The sequence below is a fragment of the Protomyctophum bolini genome, assembly GCF_963924005.1.
Source record: "Protomyctophum bolini genome assembly, chromosome: 20".
Classification (NCBI taxonomy): Eukaryota; Metazoa; Chordata; class Actinopteri; order Myctophiformes; family Myctophidae; genus Protomyctophum; species Protomyctophum bolini.
In genome coordinates, this window is record NC_137881.1 from 24,090,856 (window position 1) to 24,116,245 (window position 25,390).

The 25,390-nt window shown below is 41.0% G+C and overlaps 1 protein-coding gene across 1 annotated transcript in view; it reads right to left on the reverse strand.

Annotated features, from left to right (window-relative positions):
* Positions 1–252: 252 nt before the first annotated feature.
* The window catches only part of slc1a1 (solute carrier family 1 member 1), a gene marked incomplete at both ends in the record, with an annotated part of 52,150 nt that continues 27,012 nt past the window's right edge, over positions 253–25,390 (reverse strand). The window contains one exon of the mRNA XM_080792287.1: positions 253–505. Within this exon, the coding sequence (XP_080648413.1) occupies positions 253–505 (253 nt within the window). The remainder of the gene's footprint in view (positions 506–25,390) is intronic.

Genomic DNA, 25,390 nt, shown 5'->3' on the forward strand with positions numbered 1-25,390 from the left:
CTAAGGAAACATTTATTTTTCTGTGTGCACGTCTCCCATTCCCCACCCTTGCCCTGTCAATCAATCCCCAAATCTCTTGGAGCCCAGCCCCACCCCACCCCTGGAAGGAAGGTAAGGTGGAGCCTCTTTAAAACTGCGAGGTCTCGGTGAAGGAGATGGCGTCGGTCTTGTCGACGGTGAAGGCGGAGTCGCCACTTTAAAACTGCGAGGTCTCGGTGAAGGAGATGGCGTCGGTCAGGCGGAGTCGCCTCTTTAAAACTGCGAGGTCTCGGTGAAGGAGATGGCGTCCGTCTTGTCGACGGTGAAGCCTCCGTTGACGTAGGACTTCTTCTCTGCGTCCTCGTCGTCGGTCTCCAGGGCGAAGGGGTTGGCCAGGTCCTCCGAGCCGGATGGCGTCATCCCGGCGACGGCGTCCATGCGGTCCAGCTCCCGCCGCGACAGCTTCTGGACAATGCCGGCGCCATAGGCGTCCCCCAGCACGTTGATCATAGTGCGGAACCGATCCCTGGAAAACAAAACAAAAAACTAATTATTATGCCTTATTATGTATTATGTAATTTTTTTGGACCATTTACATGAGAACGCACACTTGAATGAACACGCTACAAAGTGCATGCATATATATGCCAGGTCGCTAGGTGGCGCGTGTCCTTGTGGGGTCCGTGTGACGCAGCGCTTATATAAACCATAGACATAAGTCACGCATGCGCAGAACTACTTCCGTTCTTCTTCTACACAGAAAGTAAACAAACGTCGCGTCCTCATCACACCATCACACCTCATCACACCGGACTATCCGACATGGTTGTTGTTGTTCGTTTCCCCTAGCCACTGACGCATGCCTATGACACCATGTAAAAACGTAGGACACGGGGCGAGCCGACCAGAGCTGGCGTAAGCCATGATGTCACAAGTTTTGCGGATCCACCGTTTTGCCTGTTTATATGGAGACCATAGGAAACGGCGTTCTAAAAGATTTCCACTCTGGGAGGTGGTTTCACTTCGTTGCGTTTTCACCTCCTGTGAACACGGTTCTCGTCTAAATGACAGCAGCAAACGATACTTTCTTTTGCCGTTTTTTATGAACACCATCCTCGTGTAAAGAGCACCTTAGTCTCGAGAGACTACTTTCTAAGAAAAATAATAATACTCCAGACAGGAGGAATGACAGGCTGCTTTGAACGAGCCACGCTGATTGGTTCACTCTGAACCTAGAAGTATGTGTAGATATGCAGTTCATATGGGGACATGTAAACGTTCAGTCAGTGTTGCCATGTCTGCTTATTATAAGCGACTTTGGGCTTGTTTTTCTGTAAAGTTGCTTGTAAATCATAGATTTTTACAGATCAATTGTTGTGGGTTTTTTGGGCTTGGTTTGAACCAGGGGTTCTTAAACATATTCATGGCAAGGACTGCCAGATTAGTATACAACATGATGTAACGATATCATCCACTCCAGACCAGTTCACACAGCAATTTTGTAACACACACCAAGTTTTCCTCCGAGGTGGAAAGCTTGGGTGACGTGAGGTTAGACTTCAAGTAGCACGTGAGATGTAAGTGTGCCGTTAAGGGGCCCAGCGGATAAATCAGATTATATCCGGTAGAATACCTAGTAGAAGTGAGCTGGTTCAAACCCAGGCCATCACAGTCCTAGTAGGAGGGTGCTGGTTAAAATCACCAACATGTAGAGGTGGGGGAGAGGCAGTAGATAGGGGGAGAGTAGGGGGGGGGGGGGGGGGTCAGGGGAAGTAGGTTGTAGTAGACACCCCTGACCTACTATGTTTGTTATGTTTTTATCGTTTACTATAGTCCTACTACTAGACCCCAGGAAATTACATTGAGCCACAAATAATCTGTATGTGAAGGGGGAGGTGACAAACTGACATATTGAGCCTACAGCACAGTATGGTAGCCCCCTTTAGTATACCCTAACCCATCGTTTTTGTCATTTCGTCATTTTTTTCAAATCTTCAAAAATGATGAAAAACTGCGCGCTATAGTATGCCGTACGATATGGGCTATAGCCCACGGTCCAAAATGATGAGAAACGAGGCTAACTTTTTTTTTCAACATTTCAAAAAACATGGGCTATAACCCATCGTTTTTGTCATTTCGTCATTTTTTTCAAATCCTCAAAAATGATGAAAAACTGCGCGCTATAGTATGCCGTACGATATGGGCTATAGCCCACGGTCCAAAATGATGAGAAACGAGGCTAACTTTTTTTTTCAAAATTTCAAAAAACATGGGCTATAACCCATCGTTTTTGTCATTTTTTCATTTTTGTCAAATCATCAAAAATGATGAAAAACGGCGCGCTATAGTATGCCGTACGATATAGGCTATAGCCCATGGTCCAAAATGATGAGAAACGAGGATAACTTTTTTTTTCAAAATTTCAAAAAACATGGGCTATAACCCATCGTTTTTGTCATTTCGTCATTTTTTTCAAATCTTCAAAAATGATGAAAAACTGCGCGCTATAGTATGCCGTACGATATGGGCTATAGCCCACGGTCCAAAATGATGAGAAACGAGGCTAACTTTTTTTTTCAACATTTCAAAAAACATGGACTATAACCCATCGTTTTTGTCATTTCGTCATTTTTTTCAAATCCTCAAAAATGATGAAAAACTGCGCGCTATAGTATGCCGTACGATATGGGCTATAGCCCACGGTCCAAAATGATGAGAAACGAGGCTAACTTTTTTTTTCAAAATTTCAAAAAACATGGGCTATAACCCATCGTTTTTGTCATTTTTTCATTTTTGTCAAATCATCAAAAATGTTGAAAAACGGCGCGCTATAGTATGCCGTACGATATAGGCTATAGCCCATGGTCCAAAATGATGAGAAACGAGGATAACTTTTTTTTTCAAAATTTCAAAAAACATGGGCTATAACCCATCGTTTTTGTCATTTCGTCATTTTTTTCAAATCTTCAAAAATGATGAAAAACTGCGCGCTATAGTATGCCGTACGATATGGGCTATAGCCCACGGTCCAAAATGATGAGAAACGAGGCTAACTATTTTTTTCAACATTTCAAAAAACATGGGCTATAACCCATCGTTTTTGTCATTTCGTCATTTTTTTAAAATCCTCAAAAATGATGAAAAACTGCGCGCTATAGTATGCCGTACGATATGGGCTATAGCCCACGGTCCAAAATGATGAGAAACGAGGCTAACTTTTTTTTTCAAAATTTCAAAAAACATGGGCTATAACCCATCGTTTTTGTCATTTTTTCATTTTTGTCAAATCATCAAAAATGATGAAAAACGGCGCGCTATAGTATGCCGTACGATATAGGCTATAGCCCACGGTCCAAAATGATGAGAAACGAGGATAACTTTTTTTTTCAAAATTTCAAAAAACATGGGCTATAACCCATCGTTTTTGTCATTTCGTCATTTTTTTCAAATCTTCAAAAATGATGAAAAACGGCGCGCTATAGTATGCCGTTCGATATAGGCTATAGCCCACGGTCCAAAATTATGAGAAACGAGGATAACTTTTTTTTTTCAAAATTTCAAAAAACATGGGCTATAACCCATCGTTTTTGTCATTTCGTAATTTTTTTCAAATCTTCAAAAATGATGAAAAACTAAGCGCTATAGTATGCCGTACGATATGGGCTATAGCCCACGGTCCAAAATGATGAGAAACGAGGCTAACTTTTTTTTTCAACATTTCAAAAAACATGGACTATAACCCATCGTTTTTGTCATTTCGTCATTTTTTTCAAATCCTCAAAAATGATGAAAAACTGCGCGCTATAGTATGCCGTACGATATGGGCTATAGCCCACGGTCCAAAATGATGAGAAACGAGGCTAACTTTTTTTTTCAAAATTTCAAAAAACATGGGCTATAACCCATCGTTTTTGTCATTTTTTCATTTTTGTCAAATCATCAAAAATGTTGAAAAACGGCGCGCTATAGTATGCCGTACGATATAGGCTATAGCCCATGGTCCAAAATGATGAGAAACGAGGATAACTTTTTTTTTCAAAATTTCAAAAAACATGGGCTATAACCCATCGTTTTTGTCATTTCGTCATTTTTTTCAAATCTTCAAAAATGATGAAAAACTGCGCGCTATAGTATGCCGTACGATATGGGCTATAGCCCACGGTCCAAAATGATGAGAAACGAGGCTAACTATTTTTTTCAACATTTCAAAAAACATGGGCTATAACCCATCGTTTTTGTCATTTCGTCATTTTTTTAAAATCCTCAAAAATGATGAAAAACTGCGCGCTATAGTATGCCGTACGATATGGGCTATAGCCCACGGTCCAAAATGATGAGAAACGAGGCTAACTTTTTTTTTCAAAATTTCAAAAAACATGGGCTATAACCCATCGTTTTTGTCATTTTTTCATTTTTGTCAAATCATCAAAAATGATGAAAAACGGCGCGCTATAGTATGCCGTACGATATAGGCTATAGCCCATGGTCCAAAATGATGAGAAACGAGGATAACTTTTTTTTTCAAAATTTCAAAAAACATGGGCTATAACCCATCGTTTTTGTCATTTCGTCATTTTTTTCAAATCTTCAAAAATGATGAAAAACTGCGCGCTATAGTATGCCGTACGATATGGGCTATAGCCCACGGTCCAAAATGATGAGAAACGAGGCTAACTTTTTTTTTCAACATTTCAAAAAACATGGACTATAACCCATCGTTTTTGTCATTTCGTCATTTTTTTCAAATCCTCAAAAATGATGAAAAACTGCGCGCTATAGTATGCCGTACGATATGGGCTATAGCCCACGGTCCAAAATGATGAGAAACGAGGCTAACTTTTTTTTTCAAAATTTCAAAAAACATGGGCTATAACCCATCGTTTTTGTCATTTTTTCATTTTTGTCAAATCATCAAAAATGTTGAAAAACGGCGCGCTATAGTATGCCGTACGATATAGGCTATAGCCCATGGTCCAAAATGATGAGAAACGAGGATAACTTTTTTTTTCAAAATTTCAAAAAACATGGGCTATAACCCATCGTTTTTGTCATTTCGTCATTTTTTTCAAATCTTCAAAAATGATGAAAAACTGCGCGCTATAGTATGCCGTACGATATGGGCTATAGCCCACGGTCCAAAATGATGAGAAACGAGGCTAACTATTTTTTTCAACATTTCAAAAAACATGGGCTATAACCCATCGTTTTTGTCATTTCGTCATTTTTTTAAAATCCTCAAAAATGATGAAAAACTGCGCGCTATAGTATGCCGTACGATATGGGCTATAGCCCACGGTCCAAAATGATGAGAAACGAGGCTAACCTTTTTTTTCAAAATTTCAAAAAACATGGGCTATAACCCATCGTTTTTGTCATTTTTTCATTTTTGTCAAATCATCAAAAATGATGAAAAACGGCGCGCTATAGTATGCCGTACGATATAGGCTATAGCCCACGGTCCAAAATGATGAGAAACGAGGATAACTTTTTTTTTCAAAATTTCAAAAAACATGGGCTATAACCCATCGTTTTTGTCATTTCGTCATTTTTTTCAAATCTTCAAAAATGATGAAAAACGGCGCGCTATAGTATGCCGTTCGATATAGGCTATAGCCCACGGTCCAAAATTATGAGAAACGAGGATAACTTTTTTTTTTCAAAATTTCAAAAAACATGGGCTATAACCCATCGTTTTTGTCATTTCGTAATTTTTTTCAAATCTTCAAAAATGATGAAAAACTGCGCGCTATAGTATGCCGTACGATATGGGCTATAGCCCACGGTCCAAAATGATGAGAAACGAGGCTAACTTTTTTTTTCAACATTTCAAAAAACATGGGCTATAACCCATCGTTTTTGTCATTTCGTCATTTTTTTAAAATCCTCAAAAATGATGAAAAACTGCGCGCTATAGTATGCCGTACGATATGGGCTATAGCCCACGGTCCAAAATGATGAGAAACGAGGCTAACTTTTTTTTTCAAAATTTCAAAAAACATGGGCTATAACCCATCGTTTTTGTCATTTTTTCATTTTTGTCAAATCATCAAAAATGATGAAAAACGGCGCGCTATAGTATGCCGTACAATATAGGCTATAGCCCATGGTCCAAAATGATGAGAAACGAGGATAACTTTTTTTTTCAAAATTTCAAAAAACATGGGCTATAACCCATCGTTTTTGTCATTTCGTCATTTTTTTCAAATCTTCAAAAATGATGAAAAACTGCGCGCTATAGTATGCCGTACGATATGGGCTATAGCCCACGGTCCAAAATGATGAGAAACGAGGCTAACTTTTTTTTTCAACATTTCAAAAAACATGGGCTATAACCCATCGTTTTTGTCATTTCGTCATTTTTGTCAAATCATCAAAAATGATGAAAAACGGCGCGCTATAGTATGCCGTACGATATAGGCTATAGCCCATGGTCCAAAATGATGAGAAACGAGGATAACTTTTTTTTTCAAAATTTCAAAAAACATGGGCTATAACCCATCGTTTTTGTCATTTCGTCATTTTTTTCAAATCTTCAAAAATGATGAAAAACTGCGCGCTATAGTATGCCGTACGATATGGGCTATAGCCCACGGTCCAAAATGATGAGAAACGAGGCTAACTTTTTTTTCAACATTTCAAAAAACATGGGCTATAACCCATCGTTTTTGTCATTTCGTAATTTTTTTCAAATCCTCAAAAATGATGAAAAACTGCGCGCTATAGTATGCCGTACGATATGGGCTATAGCCCACAGTCCAAAATGATGAGAAACGAGGCTAACTTTTTTTTTCAAAATTTCAAAAAACATGGGCTATAACCCATCGTTTTTGTCATTTTTTCATTTTTGTCAAATCATCAAAAATGATGAAAAAACGGCGCGCTATAGTATGCCGTACGATATAGGCTATAGCCCATGGTCCAAAATGATGAGAAACGAGGATAACTTTTTTTTTCAAAATTTCAAAAAACATGGGCTATAACCCATCGTTTTTGTCATTTCGTCATTTTTTTCAAATCTTCAAAAATGATGAAAAACTGCGCGCTATAGTATGCCGTACGATATGGGCTATAGACCACGGTCCAAAATGATGAGAAACGAGGCTAACTTTTTTTTTCAACATTTCAAAAAACATGGGCTATAACCCATCGTTTTTGTCATTTCGTCATTTTTTTCAAATCCTCAAAAATGATGAAAAACTGCGCGCTATAGTATGCCGTACGATATGGGCTATAGCCCACGGTCCAAAATGATGAGAAACGAGGCTAACTTTTTTTTTCAAAATTTCAAAAAACATGGGCTATAACCCATCGTTTTTGTCATTTTTGCATTTTTGTCAAATCATCAAAAATGATGAAAAACGGCGCGCTATAGTATGCCGTACGATATAGGCTATAGCCCATGGTCCGAAATGATGAGAAACGAGGATAACTTTTTTTTTCAAAATTTCAAAAAACATGGGCTATAACCCATCGTTTTTGTCATTTCGTCATTTTTTTCAAATCTTCAAAAATGATGAAAAACTGCGCGCTATAGTATGCCGTACGATATGGGCTATAGCCCATGGTCCAAAATGATGAGAAACGAGGATAACTTTTTTTTTCAAAATTTCAAAAAACATGGGCTATAACCCATCGTTTTTGTCATTTTGTCATTTTTTTCAAATCTTCAAAAATGATGAAAAACTGCGCGCTATAGTATGCCGTATGATATGGGCTATAGCCCACGGTCCAAAATGATGAGAAACGAGGCTAACTTTTTTTTTCAACATTTCAAAAAACATGGGCTATAACCCATCGTTTTTGTCATTTCGTCATTTTTTAAAAATCCTCAAAAATGATGAAAAACTGCGCGCTATAGTATGCCGTACGATATGGGCTATAGCCCACGGTCCAAAATGATGAGAAACGAGGCTAACTTTTTTTTTCAAAATTTCAAAAAACATGGGCTATAACCCATCGTTTTTGTCATTTTTTCATTTTTGTCAAATCATCAAAAATGATGAAAAACGGCGCGCTATAGTATGCCGTACGATATAAGCTATAGCCCACGGTCCAAAATGATGAGAAACGAGGATAACTTTTTTTTTCAAAATTTCAAAAAACATGGGCTATAACCCCCTTCACATTCAGTAGATCCTGTGAACTTTTGTGGCCAGATGTAATTTCTAGGTCTAGTAGGTCTATAGTAAATCATTTAAAAATGTCTACATGGGCTATGGGCATGGGTCCGAGTGGGCCGTGCACCCAGTTTTCACAAAGGGTCCACCCGTGTTAGCCCATATGGGCTTATGCGGGTTTCTAAGTGGGTCCAAATTTCTATTTCAGAACCATGTGTGCGCCACCTGTGTTTGCCTGTATGGGTTTGAACTGGGATCTGATTGGGCCTTAAGTGGGTACCAGCTGGGCGAATTATATGTGACCCATGTAGGCCACACTTGTGTCCGCCCTCATTGTCTTCCGTCCTGTTTCTTGCAAGCCGAAATAGCTCAGTTGGTAGAGTATTAGATTAAAGGTCCCTCAACCTGGGTTTCGGCAGTTGAAATGAAATTAGATATTAGATATAGAAAACCGTATGACTCTCAGGCTGAAGTTTGTTCAGCCAAATTTGTTTAAAAAGTAAAAATTAATTCTGGCTATAAAATAATTGTCTTGTAGAGCAGTGGTTGTCTGTGGAGCGAGGGGTAGGGCAGAGGGCGAGGGGTAGAATCCCCTTCGTTTGAAGGGATGTCTCGACGGGACTTAAAACGGAGCAACATCACTGAGGGCTGAAAGGTGGACGAGGTAAGAAGCCTTTTATGTACTTTATTATGGAAAAATATTATAATAACCAATATTATATGAATGTATTAACAATCTGCATCGCCAAAAATATCGCAATCTCTAGCAAAGGTTAACGTTACCTCACATGAACTAACGATATGATACGGCGTTGCATTCATACAACGTTACCCATTCATTTGGCGCCGCATCGGCGCTTTATTCTTTTTTATTTATCGCCGGTGCCCCGGTGATAGGCTACAACTCGGAAGCAAGCTAGCTTATTAGCAGGCATCAGTCCGACCCCCCTGACCACGATATGTCAACATTCTGCAGTTTTGGAGCCCTTAAAAGCCGTGAAATAGCCTACTGTACCTACATAACGCTGTCGCTGCATAACGTTGGCTACTCGCTGCAGTGATAGCTATGGTTTTATCATGACCAATGTTAAGCTAATCCCCACAAGTTGCAAAACTTACATAACTAATTAGCAATCTTGTTGTTTTTTCCCCAGGCAAACCAGCTATGGAAACAGATTGCAAGCTGCTGTGCAGACTGTACATTGGATGGAGATGAATCACGATGGCATTTTCATTGATAGAAAATTACTCTGTTCTTAATGATATTAAAAACGATGACCAGTGACCACAGCCCCTTCTTTCTATACTGTAAATAGTTTTTCCTTTTTCTAACCCTATATCTGTACCCATGCTATACAAACCAATAATCAATGAATCAGGTACAACTGTTGAGCAGGTGTCAGAATGAGCTATATCTAGCTGAATTACATTCTGCATGGTGGGCTACCAACATGAGACAAAACTACAATATATTTATTTCATCATAACCACAGCAATGTTATATTTACGTTGCATCTCTACAGCTTAAATCAAATGGAAAGTAGTTTCCAAAGTGGGTTATGGGCTAAATGATAGTTTGTACACTCAGAGTTAATTAACATTCATATAACAATATAAATTGGGGGTCCTAGAGACAGAAATGCCATCAAAGTTTGGGGACCACTGGCCTGCAGTGAGCTTGCAGATCAGCTATTTTCTGAGAACAGGTTGTATATCAATATCTACAAGGGACGTTCAATATTTAGGGACGTTCCAATTCCTAGGGGGATGATTTATCTCCCTACCCCTTGACACTCATTATGTAGGGACAAGGGGCAAGGGCTGAGGGGTAGGGTTAAAAAACGAATTGGGATTGGGCCTAAATGTTCAAATCCCACTCTTCCTAAAGTTTAATGCTAGTTATTGAGCTTAATTTACTGCTATTCTAGCAGTGGCTCACAGCCTCAGCCTCAGCCTGACTACCTCAAAACTCTAATTGTCGTAGTGGTTAAGATGTTGGCTTTCCACGTGGGAGACCAGGGTTCGATTCCCGGCTGTTACACTGTCATACAAAAGAAGACCTCAACAGCGCTAAGAAACATCTGATTAATATAATGCTGTGTTATTTAAACTTTACTAACTGAAGGCTAACGAACAAAAGATCACTTCAAAATTACCAGGAAACTTTGCCTGAGAGTGTCTGACTGATGGTGCAGTGGTCTAATCATCAGGCTTTCAGTACAGACATTCCATGTTGGCCGGTTCAAGTCCCATGTCATGACATCAAGGTGCTGGAGGACCATCGGGAGTTCCTCCTACAACTCAATGCTGCAGTAATTTGAACTTTTCAAGGCTTGAATAAAAAATAAAAACTCAAAAGCACCAGGAGACATCTGCTGAATGCCCCAAGGTGCCTTGGCTCAATGGTGTAGAGCGCTTGACCCGTTGTCTCTGCTTCAGACGGTTGGCCGGTTCAAGTCCCATGTCATGACCGCCAATTTCCGCAATTCCGCAATTTCCGCAATTACCATTTCCGCAATTTCCGCAATTTCGCAATTTCCATCTCCGCAATTTCCGCAATTATCATTTCCGCAATTTCCGCAATTTAGCAATTTCCATTTCCACAATTCCGCAATTTCCGCAATTAACATTTCCGCAATTTCCGCAATTTCCGCAATTAACATTTCCGCAATTTCCGCAATCTACGCAATTACCATTTCCGCAATTTCCGCAATGAACTATAGTTCATGGTTTTCGCAACGATTTAAAAAACAAATGTGAAAATGATAAAAAAAAACGACATACTATAGTTCAAAAGGTTAGCTGGACAGAGTTCTTTCAGACATAACCCCCAAACGTTACATTTCAGGAAACAGGGGGAGAGAGCACCGTCTCCCGATGGTCCTTCCCAGCACCTTGATGTCATGACATGGGACTTGAACCGGCTAACTGTCTGAAGCAGGGGCAACGGGTCAAGCGCTCTACACCATTGAGCCAAGGCACCTTGGGGCATTCAGCAGATGTCTCCTGGTGCTTTTGAGTTTTTCTTTTTTATTCAAGCCTTGAAAAGTTCAAATTACTGCAGCATTGAGTTGTAGGAGGAACTCCCGATGGTCCTCCAGCACCTTGATGTCATGACATGGGACTTGAACCGGCCAACATGGAATGTCTGTACTGAAAGCCTGATGATTAGACCACTGCACCATCAGTCAGACACTCTCAGGCAAAGTTTCCTGGTAATTTTGAAGTGATCTTTTGTTCGTTAGCCTTCAGTTAGTAAAGTTTAAATAACACAGCATTATATTAATCAGATGTTTCTTAGCGCTGTTGAGGTCTTCTTTTGTATGACAGTGTAACAGCCGGGAATCGAACCCTGGTCTCCCACGTGGAAAGCCAACTTCTTAACCACTACGACAATTAGAGTTTTGAGGTAGTCAGGCTGAGGCTGAGGCTGTGAGCCACTGCTAGAATAGCAGTAAATGAAGCTCAATAACTAGCATTAAACTTTAGGAAGAGTGGGATTTGAACATTTAGGCCCAATCCCAATTCGTTTTTTAACCCTACCCCTCAGCCCTTGCCCCTTGTCCCTACATAATGAGTGTCAAGGGGTAGGGAGATAAATCATCCCCCTAGGAATTGGAACGTCCCTAAATCCCACTCTTCTTAAAGTTTAATGCTAGTTATTGAGCTTAATTTACTGCTATTCTAGCAGTGGCTCACAGCCTCAGCCTCAGCCTGACTACCTCAAAACTCTAATTGTCGTAGTGGTTAAGATGTTGGCTTTCCACGTGGGAGACCAGGGTTCGATTCCCGGCTGTTACACTGTCATACAAAAGAAGACCTCAACAGCGCTAAGAAACATCTGATTAATATAATGCTGTGTTATTTAAACTTTACTAACTGAAGGCTAACGAACAAAAGATCACTTCAAAATTACCAGGAAACTTTGCCTGAGAGTGTCTGACTGATGGTGCAGTGGTCTAATCATCAGGCTTTCAGTACAGACATTCCATGTTGGCCGGTTCAAGTCCCATGTCATGACATCAAGGTGCTGGAGGACCATCGGGAGTTCCTCCTACAACTCAATGCTGCAGTAATTTGAACTTTTCAAGGCTTGAATAAAAAATAAAAACTCAAAAGCACCAGGAGACATCTGCTGAATGCCCCAAGGTGCCTTGGCTCAATGGTGTAGAGCGCTTGACCCGTTGTCTCTGCTTCAGACGGTTGGCCGGTTCAAGTCCCATGTCATGACATCAAGGTGCTGGGAAGGACCATCGGGAGACGGTGCTCTCTCCCCCTGTTTCCTGAAAAGTAACGGTTGGGGGTTATGTCTGAAAGAACCCTGTCCACCTAAAATTTTACAGATAAGAATTAGGTCAAACGTTTAAAAATAAAATAGCAATGCATTTTGGCCCATCATCTGACAGAATAGTCTGTGTTTTTGCATACTGGGGCCCGATTATAATCGTGGACAATGGCAATGTCATTTTCTTGAATTTTGACAATGAAAAACTACCGCAATTTCCGCAATTCCACAATTTCCGCAATTACCATTTCCGCAATTTCCGCAATTTCGCAATTTCCATTTCCGCAATTTCCACAATTATCATTTCCGCAATTTCCGCAATTTAGCAATTTCCATTTCCACAATTCCGCAATTTCCGCAATTAACATTTCCGCAATTTCCGCAATTAACATTTCCGCAATTTCCGCAATTACCATTTCCGCAATTTCCGCAATGAACTATAGTTCATGGTTTTCGCAACAATTTAAAAAACAAATGTGAAAATGATAAAAAAAACGACATACTATAGTTCAAAAGGTTAGCTGGACAGAGTTCTTTCAGACATAACCCCCAAACGTTACTTTTCAGGAAACAGGGGGAGAGAGCACCGTCTCCCGATGGTCCTTCCCAGCACCTTGATGTCATGACATGGGACTTGAACCGGCTAACTGTCTGAAGCAGGGGCAACGGGTCAAGCGCTCTACACCATTGAGCCAAGGCACCTTGGGGCATTCAGCAGATGTCTCCTGGTGCTTTTGAGTTTTTATTTTTTATTCAAGCCTTGAAAAGTTCAAATTACTGCAGCATTGAGTTGTAGGAGGAACTCCCGATGGTCCTCCAGCACCTTGATGTCATGACATGGGACTTGAACCGGCCAACATGGAATGTCTGTACTGAAAGCCTGATGATTAGACCACTGCACCATCAGTCAGACACTCAGGCAAAGTTTCCTGGTAATTTTGAAGTGATCTTTTGTTCGTTAGCCTTCAGTTAGTAAAGTTTAAATAACACAGCATTATATTAATCAGATGTTTCTTAGCGCTGTTGAGGTCTTCTTTTGTATGACAGTGTAACAGCCGGGAATCGAACCCTGGTCTCCCACGTGGAAAGCCAACATCTTAACCACTACGACAATTAGAGTTTTGAGGTAGTCAGGCTGAGGCTGAGGCTGTGAGCCACTGCTAGAATAGCAGTAAATGAAGCTCAATAACTAGCATTAAACTTTAGGAAGAGTGGGATTTGAACATTTAGGCCCAATCCCAATTCGTTTTTTAACCCTACCCCTCAGCCCTTGCCCCTTGTCCCTACATAATGAGTGTCAAGGGGTAGGGAGATAAATCATCCCCCTAGGAATTGGAACGTCCCTAAATCCCACTCTTCCTAAAGTTTAATGCTAGTTATTGAGCTTAATTTACTGCTATTCTAGCAGTGGCTCACAGCCTCAGCCTCAGCCTGACTACCTCAAAACTCTAATTGTCGTAGTGGTTAAGATGTTGGCTTTCCACGTGGGAGACCAGGGTTCGATTCCCGGCTGTTACACTGTCATACAAAAGAAGACCTCAACAGCGCTAAGAAACATCTGATTAATATAATGCTGTGTTATTTAAACTTTACTAACTGAAGGCTAACGAACAAAAGATCACTTCAAAATTACCAGGAAACTTTGCCTGAGAGTGTCTGACTGATGGTGCAGTGGTCTAATCATCAGGCTTTCAGTACAGACATTCCATGTTGGCCGGTTCAAGTCCCATGTCATGACATCAAGGTGCTGGAGGACCATCGGGAGTTCCTCCTACAACTCAATGCTGCAGTAATTTGAACTTTTCAAGGCTTGAATAAAAAATAAAAACTCAAAAGCACCAGGAGACATCTGCTGAATGCCCCAAGGTGCCTTGGCTCAATGGTGTAGAGCGCTTGACCCGTTGTCTCTGCTTCAGACGGTTGGCCGGTTCAAGTCCCATGTCATGACATCAAGGTGCTGGGAAGGACCATCGGGAGACGGTGCTCTCTCCCCCTGTTTCCTGAAAAGTAACGGTTGGGGGTTATGTCTGAAAGAACCCTGTCCACCTAAAATTTTACAGATAAGAATTAGGTCAAACGTTTAAAAATAAAATAGCAATGCATTTTGGCCCATCATCTGACAGAATAGTCTGTGTTTTTGCATACTGGGGCCCGATTATAATCGTGGACAATGGCAATGTCATTTTCTTGAATTTTGACAATGAAAAACTACCGCAATTTCCGCAATTCCGCAATTTCCGCAATTACCATTTCCGCAATTTTCGCAATTTCGCAATTTCCATTTCCGCAATTTCCGCAATTATCATTTCCGCAATTTAGCAATTTCCATTTCCACAATTCCGCAATTTCCGCAATTAACATTTCCGCAATTTCCGCAATTAACATTTCCGCAATTTCCGCAATCTCCGCAATTACCATTTCCGCAATTTCCGCAATGAACTATAGTTCATGGTTTTCGCAACAATTTAAAAAACAAATGTGAAAATGATAAAAAAAACGACATACTATAGTTCAAAAGGTTAGCTGGACAGAGTTCTTTCAGACATAACCCCCAAACGTTACTTTTCAGGAAACAGGGGGAGAGAGCACCGTCTCCCGATGGTCCTTCCCAGCACCTTGATGTCATGACATGGGACTTGAACCGGCTAACTGTCTGAAGCAGGGGCAACGGGTCAAGCGCTCTACACCATTGAGCCAAGGCACCTTGGGGCATTCAGCAGATGTCTCCTGGTGCTTTTGAGTTTTTATTTTTTATTCAAGCCTTGAAAAGTTCAAATTACTGCAGCATTGAGTTGTAGGAGGAACTCCCGATGGTCCTCCAGCACCTTGATGTCATGACATGGGACTTGAACCGGCCAACATGGAATGTCTGTACTGAAAGCCTGATGATTAGACCACTGCACCATCAGTCAGACACTCTCAGGCAAAGTTTCCTGGTAATTTTGAAGTGATCTTTTGTTCGTTAGCCTTCAGTTAGTAAAGTTTAAATAACACAGCATTATATTAATCAGATGTTTCTTAGCGCTGTTGAGGTCTTCTTTTGTATGACAGTGTAACAGCCGGGAATCGAACCCTGGTCTCCCACGTGGAAAGCCAACATCTTAACCACTACGACAATTAGAGTTTTGAGGTAGTCAGGCTGAGGCTGAGGCTGTGAGCCACTGCTAGAATAGCAGTAAATTAAGCTCAATAACTAGCATTAAACTTTAGGAAGAGTGGGATTTGAACATTTAGGCCCAATCCCAATTCGTTTTTTAACCCTACCCCTCAGCCCTTGCCCCTTGTCCCTACATAATGAGTGTCAAGGGGTAGGGAGATAAATCATCCCCCTAGGAATTGGAACGTCCCTAAATCCCACTCTTCTTAAAGTTTAATGCTAGTTATTGAGCTTAATTTACTGCTATTCTAGCAGTGGCTCACAGCCTCAGCCTCAGCCTGACTACCTCAAAACTCTAATTGTCGTAGTGGTTAAGATGTTGGCTTTCCACGTGGGAGACCAGGGTTCGATTCCCGGCTGTTACACTGTCATACAAAAGAAGACCTCAACAGCGCTAAGAAACATCTGATTAATATAATGCTGTGTTATTTAAACTTTACTAACTGAAGGCTAACGAACAAAAGATCACTTCAAAATTACCAGGAAACTTTGCCTGAGAGTGTCTGACTGATGGTGCAGTGGTCTAATCATCAGGCTTTCAGTACAGACATTCCATGTTGGCCGGTTCAAGTCCCATGTCATGACATCAAGGTGCTGGAGGACCATCGGGAGTTCCTCCTACAACTCAATGCTGCAGTAATTTGAACTTTTCAAGGCTTGAATAAAAAATAAAAACTCAAAAGCACCAGGAGACATCTGCTGAATGCCCCAAGGTGCCTTGGCTCAATGGTGTAGAGCGCTTGACCCGTTGTCTCTGCTTCAGACGGTTGGCCGGTTCAAGTCCCATGTCATGACATCAAGGTGCTGGGAAGGACCATCGGGAGACGGTGCTCTCTCCCCCTGTTTCCTGAAAAGTAACGGTTGGGGGTTATGTCTGAAAGAACCCTGTCCACCTAAAATTTTACAGATAAGAATTAGGTCAAACGTTTAAAAATAAAATAGCAATGCATTTTGGCCCATCATCTGACAGAATAGTCTGTGTTTTTGCATACTGGGGCCCGATTATAATCGTGGACAATGGCAATGTCATTTTCTTGAATTTTGACAATGAAAAACTACCGCAATTTCCGCAATTCCACAATTTCCGCAATTACCATTTCCGCAATTTCCGCAATTTCGCAATTTCCATTTCCGCAATTTCCACAATTATCATTTCCGCAATTTCCGCAATTTAGCAATTTCCATTTCCACAATTCCGCAATTTCCGCAATTAACATTTCCGCAATTTCCGCAATTAACATTTCCGCAATTTCCGCAATTACCATTTCCGCAATTTCCGCAATGAACTATAGTTCATGGTTTTCGCAACAATTTAAAAAACAAATGTGAAAATGATAAAAAAAACGACATACTATAGTTCAAAAGGTTAGCTGGACAGAGTTCTTTCAGACATAACCCCCAAACGTTACTTTTCAGGAAACAGGGGGAGAGAGCACCGTCTCCCGATGGTCCTTCCCAGCACCTTGATGTCATGACATGGGACTTGAACCGGCTAACTGTCTGAAGCAGGGGCAACGGGTCAAGCGCTCTACACCATTGAGCCAAGGCACCTTGGGGCATTCAGCAGATGTCTCCTGGTGCTTTTGAGTTTTTATTTTTTATTCAAGCCTTGAAAAGTTCAAATTACTGCAGCATTGAGTTGTAGGAGGAACTCCCGATGGTCCTCCAGCACCTTGATGTCATGACATGGGACTTGAACCGGCCAACATGGAATGTCTGTACTGAAAGCCTGATGATTAGACCACTGCACCATCAGTCAGACACTCAGGCAAAGTTTCCTGGTAATTTTGAAGTGATCTTTTGTTCGTTAGCCTTCAGTTAGTAAAGTTTAAATAACACAGCATTATATTAATCAGATGTTTCTTAGCGCTGTTGAGGTCTTCTTTTGTATGACAGTGTAACAGCCGGGAATCGAACCCTGGTCTCCCACGTGGAAAGCCAACATCTTAACCACTACGACAATTAGAGTTTTGAGGTAGTCAGGCTGAGGCTGAGGCTGTGAGCCACTGCTAGAATAGCAGTAAATGAAGCTCAATAACTAGCATTAAACTTTAGGAAGAGTGGGATTTGAACATTTAGGCCCAATCCCAATTCGTTTTTTAACCCTACCCCTCAGCCCTTGCCCCTTGTCCCTACATAATGAGTGTCAAGGGGTAGGGAGATAAATCATCCCCCTAGGAATTGGAACGTCCCTAAATCCCACTCTTCCTAAAGTTTAATGCTAGTTATTGAGCTTAATTTACTGCTATTCTAGCAGTGGCTCACAGCCTCAGCCTCAGCCTGACTACCTCAAAACTCTAATTGTCGTAGTGGTTAAGATGTTGGCTTTCCACGTGGGAGACCAGGGTTCGATTCCCGGCTGTTACACTGTCATACAAAAGAAGACCTCAACAGCGCTAAGAAACATCTGATTAATATAATGCTGTGTTATTTAAACTTTACTAACTGAAGGCTAACGAACAAAAGATCACTTCAAAATTACCAGGAAACTTTGCCTGAGAGTGTCTGACTGATGGTGCAGTGGTCTAATCATCAGGCTTTCAGTACAGACATTCCATGTTGGCCGGTTCAAGTCCCATGTCATGACATCAAGGTGCTGGAGGACCATCGGGAGTTCCTCCTACAACTCAATGCTGCAGTAATTTGAACTTTTCAAGGCTTGAATAAAAAATAAAAACTCAAAAGCACCAGGAGACATCTGCTGAATGCCCCAAGGTGCCTTGGCTCAATGGTGTAGAGCGCTTGACCCGTTGTCTCTGCTTCAGACGGTTGGCCGGTTCAAGTCCCATGTCATGACATCAAGGTGCTGGGAAGGACCATCGGGAGACGGTGCTCTCTCCCCCTGTTTCCTGAAAAGTAACGGTTGGGGGTTATGTCTGAAAGAACCCTGTCCACCTAAAATTTTACAGATAAGAATTAGGTCAAACGTTTAAAAATAAAATAGCAATGCATTTTGGCCCATCATCTGACAGAATAGTCTGTGTTTTTGCATACTGGGGCCCGATTATAATCGTGGACAATGGCAATGTCATTTTCTTGAATTTTGACAATGAAAAACTACCGCAATTTCCGCAATTCCGCAATTTCCGCAATTACCATTTCCGCAATTTTCGCAATTTCGCAATTTCCATTTCCGCAATTTCCGCAATTATCATTTCCGCAATTTAGCAATTTCCATTTCCACAATTCCGCAATTTCCGCAATTAACATTTCCGCAATTTCCGCAATTAACATTTCCGCAATTTCCGCAATCTCCGCAATTACCATTTCCGCAATTTCCGCAATGAACTATAGTTCATGGTTTTCGCAACAATTTAAAAAACAAATGTGAAAATGATAAAAAAAACGACATACTATAGTTCAAAAGGTTAGCTGGACAGAGTTCTTTCAGACATAACCCCCAAACGTTACTTTTCAGGAAACAGGGGGAGAGAGCACCGTCTCCCGATGGTCCTTCCCAGCACCTTGATGTCATGACATGGGACTTGAACCGGCTAACTGTCTGAAGCAGGGGCAACGGGTCAAGCGCTCTACACCATTGAGCCAAGGCACCTTGGGGCATTCAGCAGATGTCTCCTGGTGCTTTTGAGTTTTTATTTTTTATTCAAGCCTTGAAAAGTTCAAATTACTGCAGCATTGAGTTGTAGGAGGAACTCCCGATGGTCCTCCAGCACCTTGATGTCATGACATGGGACTTGAACCGGCCAACATGGAATGTCTGTACTGAAAGCCTGATGATTAGACCACTGCACCATCAGTCAGACACTCTCAGGCAAAGTTTCCTGGTAATTTTGAAGTGATCTTTTGTTCGTTAGCCTTCAGTTAGTAAAGTTTAAATAACACAGCATTATATTAATCAGATGTTTCTTAGCGCTGTTGAGGTCTTCTTTTGTATGACAGTGTAACAGCCGGGAATCGAACCCTGGTCTCCCACGTGGAAAGCCAACATCTTAACCACTACGACAATTAGAGTTTTGAGGTAGTCAGGCTGAGGCTGAGGCTGTGAGCCACTGCTAGAATAGCAGTAAATGAAGCTCAATAACTAGCATTAAACTTTAGGAAGAGTGGGATTTGAACATTTAGGCCCAATCCCAATTCGTTTTTTAACCCTACCCCTCAGCCCTTGCCCCTTGTCCCTACATAATGAGTGTCAAGGGGTAGGGAGATAAATCATCCCCCTAGGAATTGGAACGTCCCTAAATCCCACTCTTCCTAAAGTTTAATGCTAGTTATTGAGCTTCATTTACTGCTATTCTAGCAGTGGCTCACAGCCTCAGCCTCAGCCTGACTACCTCAAAACTCTAATTGTCGTAGTGGTTAAGATGTTGGCTTTCCACGTGGGAGACCAGGGTTCGATTCCCGGCTGTTACACTGTCATACAAAAGAAGACCTCAACAGCGCTAAGAAACATCTGATTAATATAATGCTGTGTTATTTAAACTTTACTAACTGAAGGCTAACGAACAAAAGATCACTTCAAAATTACCAGGAAACTTTGCCTGAGAGTGTCTGACTGATGGTGCAGTGGTCTAATCATCAGGCTTTCAGTACAGACATTCCATGTTGGCCGGTTCAAGTCCCATGTCATGACATCAAGGTGCTGGAGGACCATCGGGAGTTCCTCCTACAACTCAATGCTGCAGTAATTTGAACTTTTCAAGGCTTGAATAAAAAATAAAAACTCAAAAGCACCAGGAGACATCTGCTGAATGCCCCAAGGTGCCTTGGCTCAATGGTGTAGAGCGCTTGACCCGTTGTCTCTGCTTCAGACGGTTGGCCGGTTCAAGTCCCATGTCATGACATCAAGGTGCTGGGAAGGACCATCGGGAGACGGTGCTCTCTCCCCCTGTTTCCTGAAAAGTAACGGGTGGGGGTTATGTCTGAAAGAACCCTGTCCACCTAAAATTTTACAGATAAGAATTAGGTCAAACGTTTAAAAATAAAATAGCAATGCATTTTGGCCCATCATCTGACAGAATAGTCTGTGTTTTTGCATACTGGGGCCCGATTATAATCGTGGACAATGGCAATGTCATTTTCTTGAATTTTGACAATGAAAAACTACCGCAATTTCCGCAATTCCGCAATTTCCGCAATTACCATTTCCGCAATTTCGCAATTTCCATTTCCGCAATTTCCACAATTATCATTTCCGCAATTTCCGCAATTTCCATTTCCACAATTCCGCAATTTCCGCAATTAACATTTCCGCAATTTCCGCAATTAACATTTCCGCAATTTCCGCAATCTCCGCAATTACCATTTCCGCAATTTCCGCAATGAACTATAGTTCATGGTTTTCGCAACGATTTAAAAAACAAATGTGAAAATGATAAAAAAAACGACATACTATAGTTCAAAAGGTTAGCTGGACAGAGTTCTTTCAGACATAACCCCCAAACATTACTTTTCAGGAAACAGGGGGAGAGAGCACCGTCTCCCGATGGTCCTTCCCAGCACCTTGATGTCATGACATGGGACTTGAACCGGCTAACTGTCTGAAGCAGGGGCAACGGGTCAAGCGCTCTACACCATTGAGCCAAGGCACCTTGGGGCATTCAGCAGATGTCTCCTGGTGCTTTTGAGTTTTTATTTTTTATTCAAGCCTTGAAAAGTTCAAATTACTGCAGCATTGAGTTGTAGGAGGAACTCCCGATGGTCCTCCAGCACCTTGATGTCATGACATGGGACTTGAACCGGCCAACATGGAATGTCTGTACTGAAAGCCTGATGATTAGACCACTGCACCATCAGTCAGACACTCTCAGGCAAAGTTTCCTGGTAATTTTGAAGTGATCTTTTGTTCGTTAGCCTTCAGTTAGTAAAGTTTAAATAACACAGCATTATATTAATCAGATGTTTCTTAGCGCTGTTGAGGTCTTCTTTTGTATGACAGTGTAACAGCCGGGAATCGAACCCTGGTCTCCCACGTGGAAAGCCAACATCTTAACCACTACGACAATTAGAGTTTTGAGGTAGTCAGGCTGAGGCTGAGGCTGTGAGCCACTGCTAGAATAGCAGTAAATTAAGCTCAATAACTAGCATTAAACTTTAGGAAGAGTGGGATTTGAACATTTAGGCCCAATCCCAATTCGTTTTTTAACCCTACCCCTCAGCCCTTGCCCCTTGTCCCTACATAATGAGTGTCAAGGGGTAGGGAGATAAATCATCCCCCTAGGAATTGGAACGTCCCTAAATATTGAACGTCCCTTGTAGATATTGATATACAACCTGTTCTCAGAAAATAGCTGATCTGCAAGCTCACTGCAGGCCAGTGGTCCCCAAACTTTGATGGCATTTCTGTCTCTAGGACCCCCAATTTATATTGTTATATGAATGTTAATTAACTCTGAGTGTACAAACTATCATTTAGCCCATAACCCACTTTGGAAACTACTTTCCATTTGATTTAAGCTGTAGAGATGCAACGTAAATATAACATTGCTGTGGTTATGATGAAATAAATATATTGTAGTTTTGTCTCATGTTGGTAGCCCACCATGCAGAATGTAATTCAGCTAGATATAGCTCATTCTGACACCTGCTCAACAGTTGTACCTGATTCATTGATTATTGGTTTGTATAGCATGGGTACAGATATAGGGTTAGAAAAAGGAAAAACTATTTACAGTATAGAAAGAAGGGGCTGTGGTCACTGGTCATCGTTTTTAATATCATTAAGAACAGAGTAATTTTCTATCAATGAAAATGCCATCGTGATTCATCTCCATCCAATGTACAGTCTGCACAGCAGCTTGCAATCTGTTTCCATAGCTGGTTTGCCTGGGGAAAAAACAACAAGATTGCTAATTAGTTATGTAAGTTTTGCAACTTGTGGGGATTAGCTTAACATTGGTCATGATAAAACCATAGCTATCACTGCAGCGAGTAGCCAACGTTATGCAGCGACAGCGTTATGTAGGTACAGTAGGCTATTTCACGGCTTTTAAGAGCTCCAAAACTGCAGAATGTTGACATATCGTGGTCAGGGGGGTCGGACTGATGCCTGCTAATAAGCTAGCTTGCTTCCGAGTTGTAGCCTATCACCGGGGCACCGGCGATAAATAAAAAAGAATAAAGCGCCGATGCGGCGCCAAATGAATGGGTAACGTTGTATGAATGCAACGCCGTATCATATCGTTAGTTCATGTGAGGTAACGTTAACCTTTGCTAGAGATTGCGATATTTTTGGCGATGCAGATTGTTAATACATTCATATAATTTTGGTTATTATAATATTTTTCCATAATAAAGTACATAAAAGGCTTCTTACCTCGTCCACCTTTCAGCCCTCAGTGATGTTGCTCCGTTTTAAGTCCCGTCGAGACATCCCTTCAAACGAAGGGGATTCTACCCCTCGCCCTCTGCCCTACCCCTCGCTCCACAGACAACCACTGCTCTACAAGACAATTATTTTATAGCCAGAATTAATTTTTACTTTTTAAACAAATTTGGCTGAACAAACTTCAGCCTGAGAGTCATACGGTTTTCTATATCTAATATCTAATTTCATTTCAACTGCCGAAACCCAGGTTGAGGGACCTTTAATCTAATACTCTACCAACTGAGCTATTTCGGCTTGCAAGAAACAGGACGGAAGACAATGAGGGCGGACACAAGTGTGGCCTACATGGGTCACATATAATTCGCCCAGCTGGTACCCACTTAAGGCCCAATCAGATCCCAGTTCAAACCCATACAGGCAAACACAGGTGGCGCACACATGGTTCTGAAATAGAATGGCCCATTTGGACCCACTTAGAAACCCGCATAAGCCCATATGGGCTAACACGGGTGGACCCTTTGTGAAAACTGGGTGCACGGCCCACTCGGACCCATGCCCATAGCCCATGTAGACATTTTTAAATGATTTACTATAGACCTACTAGACCTAGAAATTACATCTGGCAGCAAAAGTTCACAGGATCTACTGAATGTGAAGGGGGTTATAGCCCATGTTTTTTGAAATTTTGAAAAAAAAAGTTATCCTCGTTTCTCATCATTTTGGACCGTGGGCTATAGCCTATATCGTACGGCATACTATAGCGCGCCGTTTTTCATCATTTTTGATGATTTGACAAAAATGAAAAAATGACAAAAACGATGGGTTATAGCCCATGTTTTTTGAAATTTTGAAAAAAAAAGTTAGCCTCGTTTCTCATCATTTTGGACCGTGGGCTATAGCCCATATCGTGATTCGTACGGCATACTATAGCGCGCCGTTTTTCATCATTTTTGATGATTTGACAAAAATGACGAAATGACAAAAACGATGGGTTATAGCCCATGTTTTTTGAAATTTTGAAAAAAAAAGTTAGCCTCGTTTCTCATCATTTTGGACCGTGGGCTATAGCCCATATCGTACGGCATACTATAGCGCGCAGTTTCTCATCATTTTTGAAGATTTGAAAAAAATGACGAAATGACAAAAACGATGGGTTATAGCCCATGTTTTTTGAAATTTTGAAAAAAAAAGTTAGCCTCGTTTCTCATCATTTTGGACCGTGGGCTATAGCCCATATCGTACGGCATACTATAGCGCGCAGTTTTTCATCATTTTGAAGATTTGAAAAAAATGACGAAATGACAAAAACGATGGGTTATAGCCCATGTTTTTTGAAATTTTGAAAAAAAAAGTTAGCCTCGTTTCTCATCATTTTGGACCGTGGGCTATAGCCTATATCGTACGGCATACTATAGCGCGCCGTTTTTCATCATTTTTGATGATTTGACAAAAATGAAAAAATGACAAAAACGATGGGTTATAGCCCATGTTTTTTGAAATTTTGAAAAAAAAAGTTAGCCTCGTTTCTCATCATTTTGGACCGTGGGCTATAGCCCATATCGTACGGCATACTATAGCGCGCAGTTTTTCATCATTTTTGAGGATTTTAAAAAAATGACGAAATGACAAAAACGATGGGTTATAGCCCATGTTTTTTGAAATGTTGAAAAAAAAAGTTAGCCTCGTTTCTCATCATTTTGGACCGTGGGCTATAGCCCATATCGTACGGCATACTATAGCGCGCAGTTTTTCATCATTTTTGATGATTTGACAAAAATGAAAAAATGACAAAAACGATGGGTTATAGCCCATGTTTTTTGAAATTTTGAAAAAAAAAGTTAGCCTCGTTTCTCATCATTTTGGACCGTGGGCTATAGCCCATATCGTACGGCATACTATAGCGCGCAGTTTTTCATCATTTTTGAGGATTTTAAAAAAATGACGAAATGACAAAAACGATGGGTTATAGCCCATGTTTTTTGAAATGTTGAAAAAAAAAGTTAGCCTCGTTTCTCATCATTTTTGACCGTGGGCTATAGCCCATATCGTACGGCATACTATAGCGCGCAGTTTTTCATCATTTTTGAAGATTTGAAAAAAATGAAAAAATGACAAAAACGATGCGTTATAGCCCATGTTTTTTGAAATTTTGAAAAAAAAAGTTAGCCTCGTTTCTCATCATTTTGGAACGTGGGCTATAGCCCATATCGTACGGCATACTATAGCGCGCAGTTTTTCATCATTTTTGAGGATTTGAAAAAAATGACGAAATGACAAAAACGATGGGTTATAGCCCATGTTTTTTGAAATGTTGAAAAAAAAAGTTAGCCTCGTTTCTCATCATTTTGGACCGTGGGCTATAGCCCATATCGTACGGCATACTATAGCGCGCAGTTTTTCATCATTTTTGAAGATTTGAAAAAAATGACGAAATGACAAAAACGATGGGTTATAGCCCATGTTTTTTGAAATTTTGAAAAAAAAAGTTATCCTCGTTTCTCATCATTTTGGACCATGGGCTATAGCCTATATCGTACGGCATACTATAGCGCGCCGTTTTTCATCAT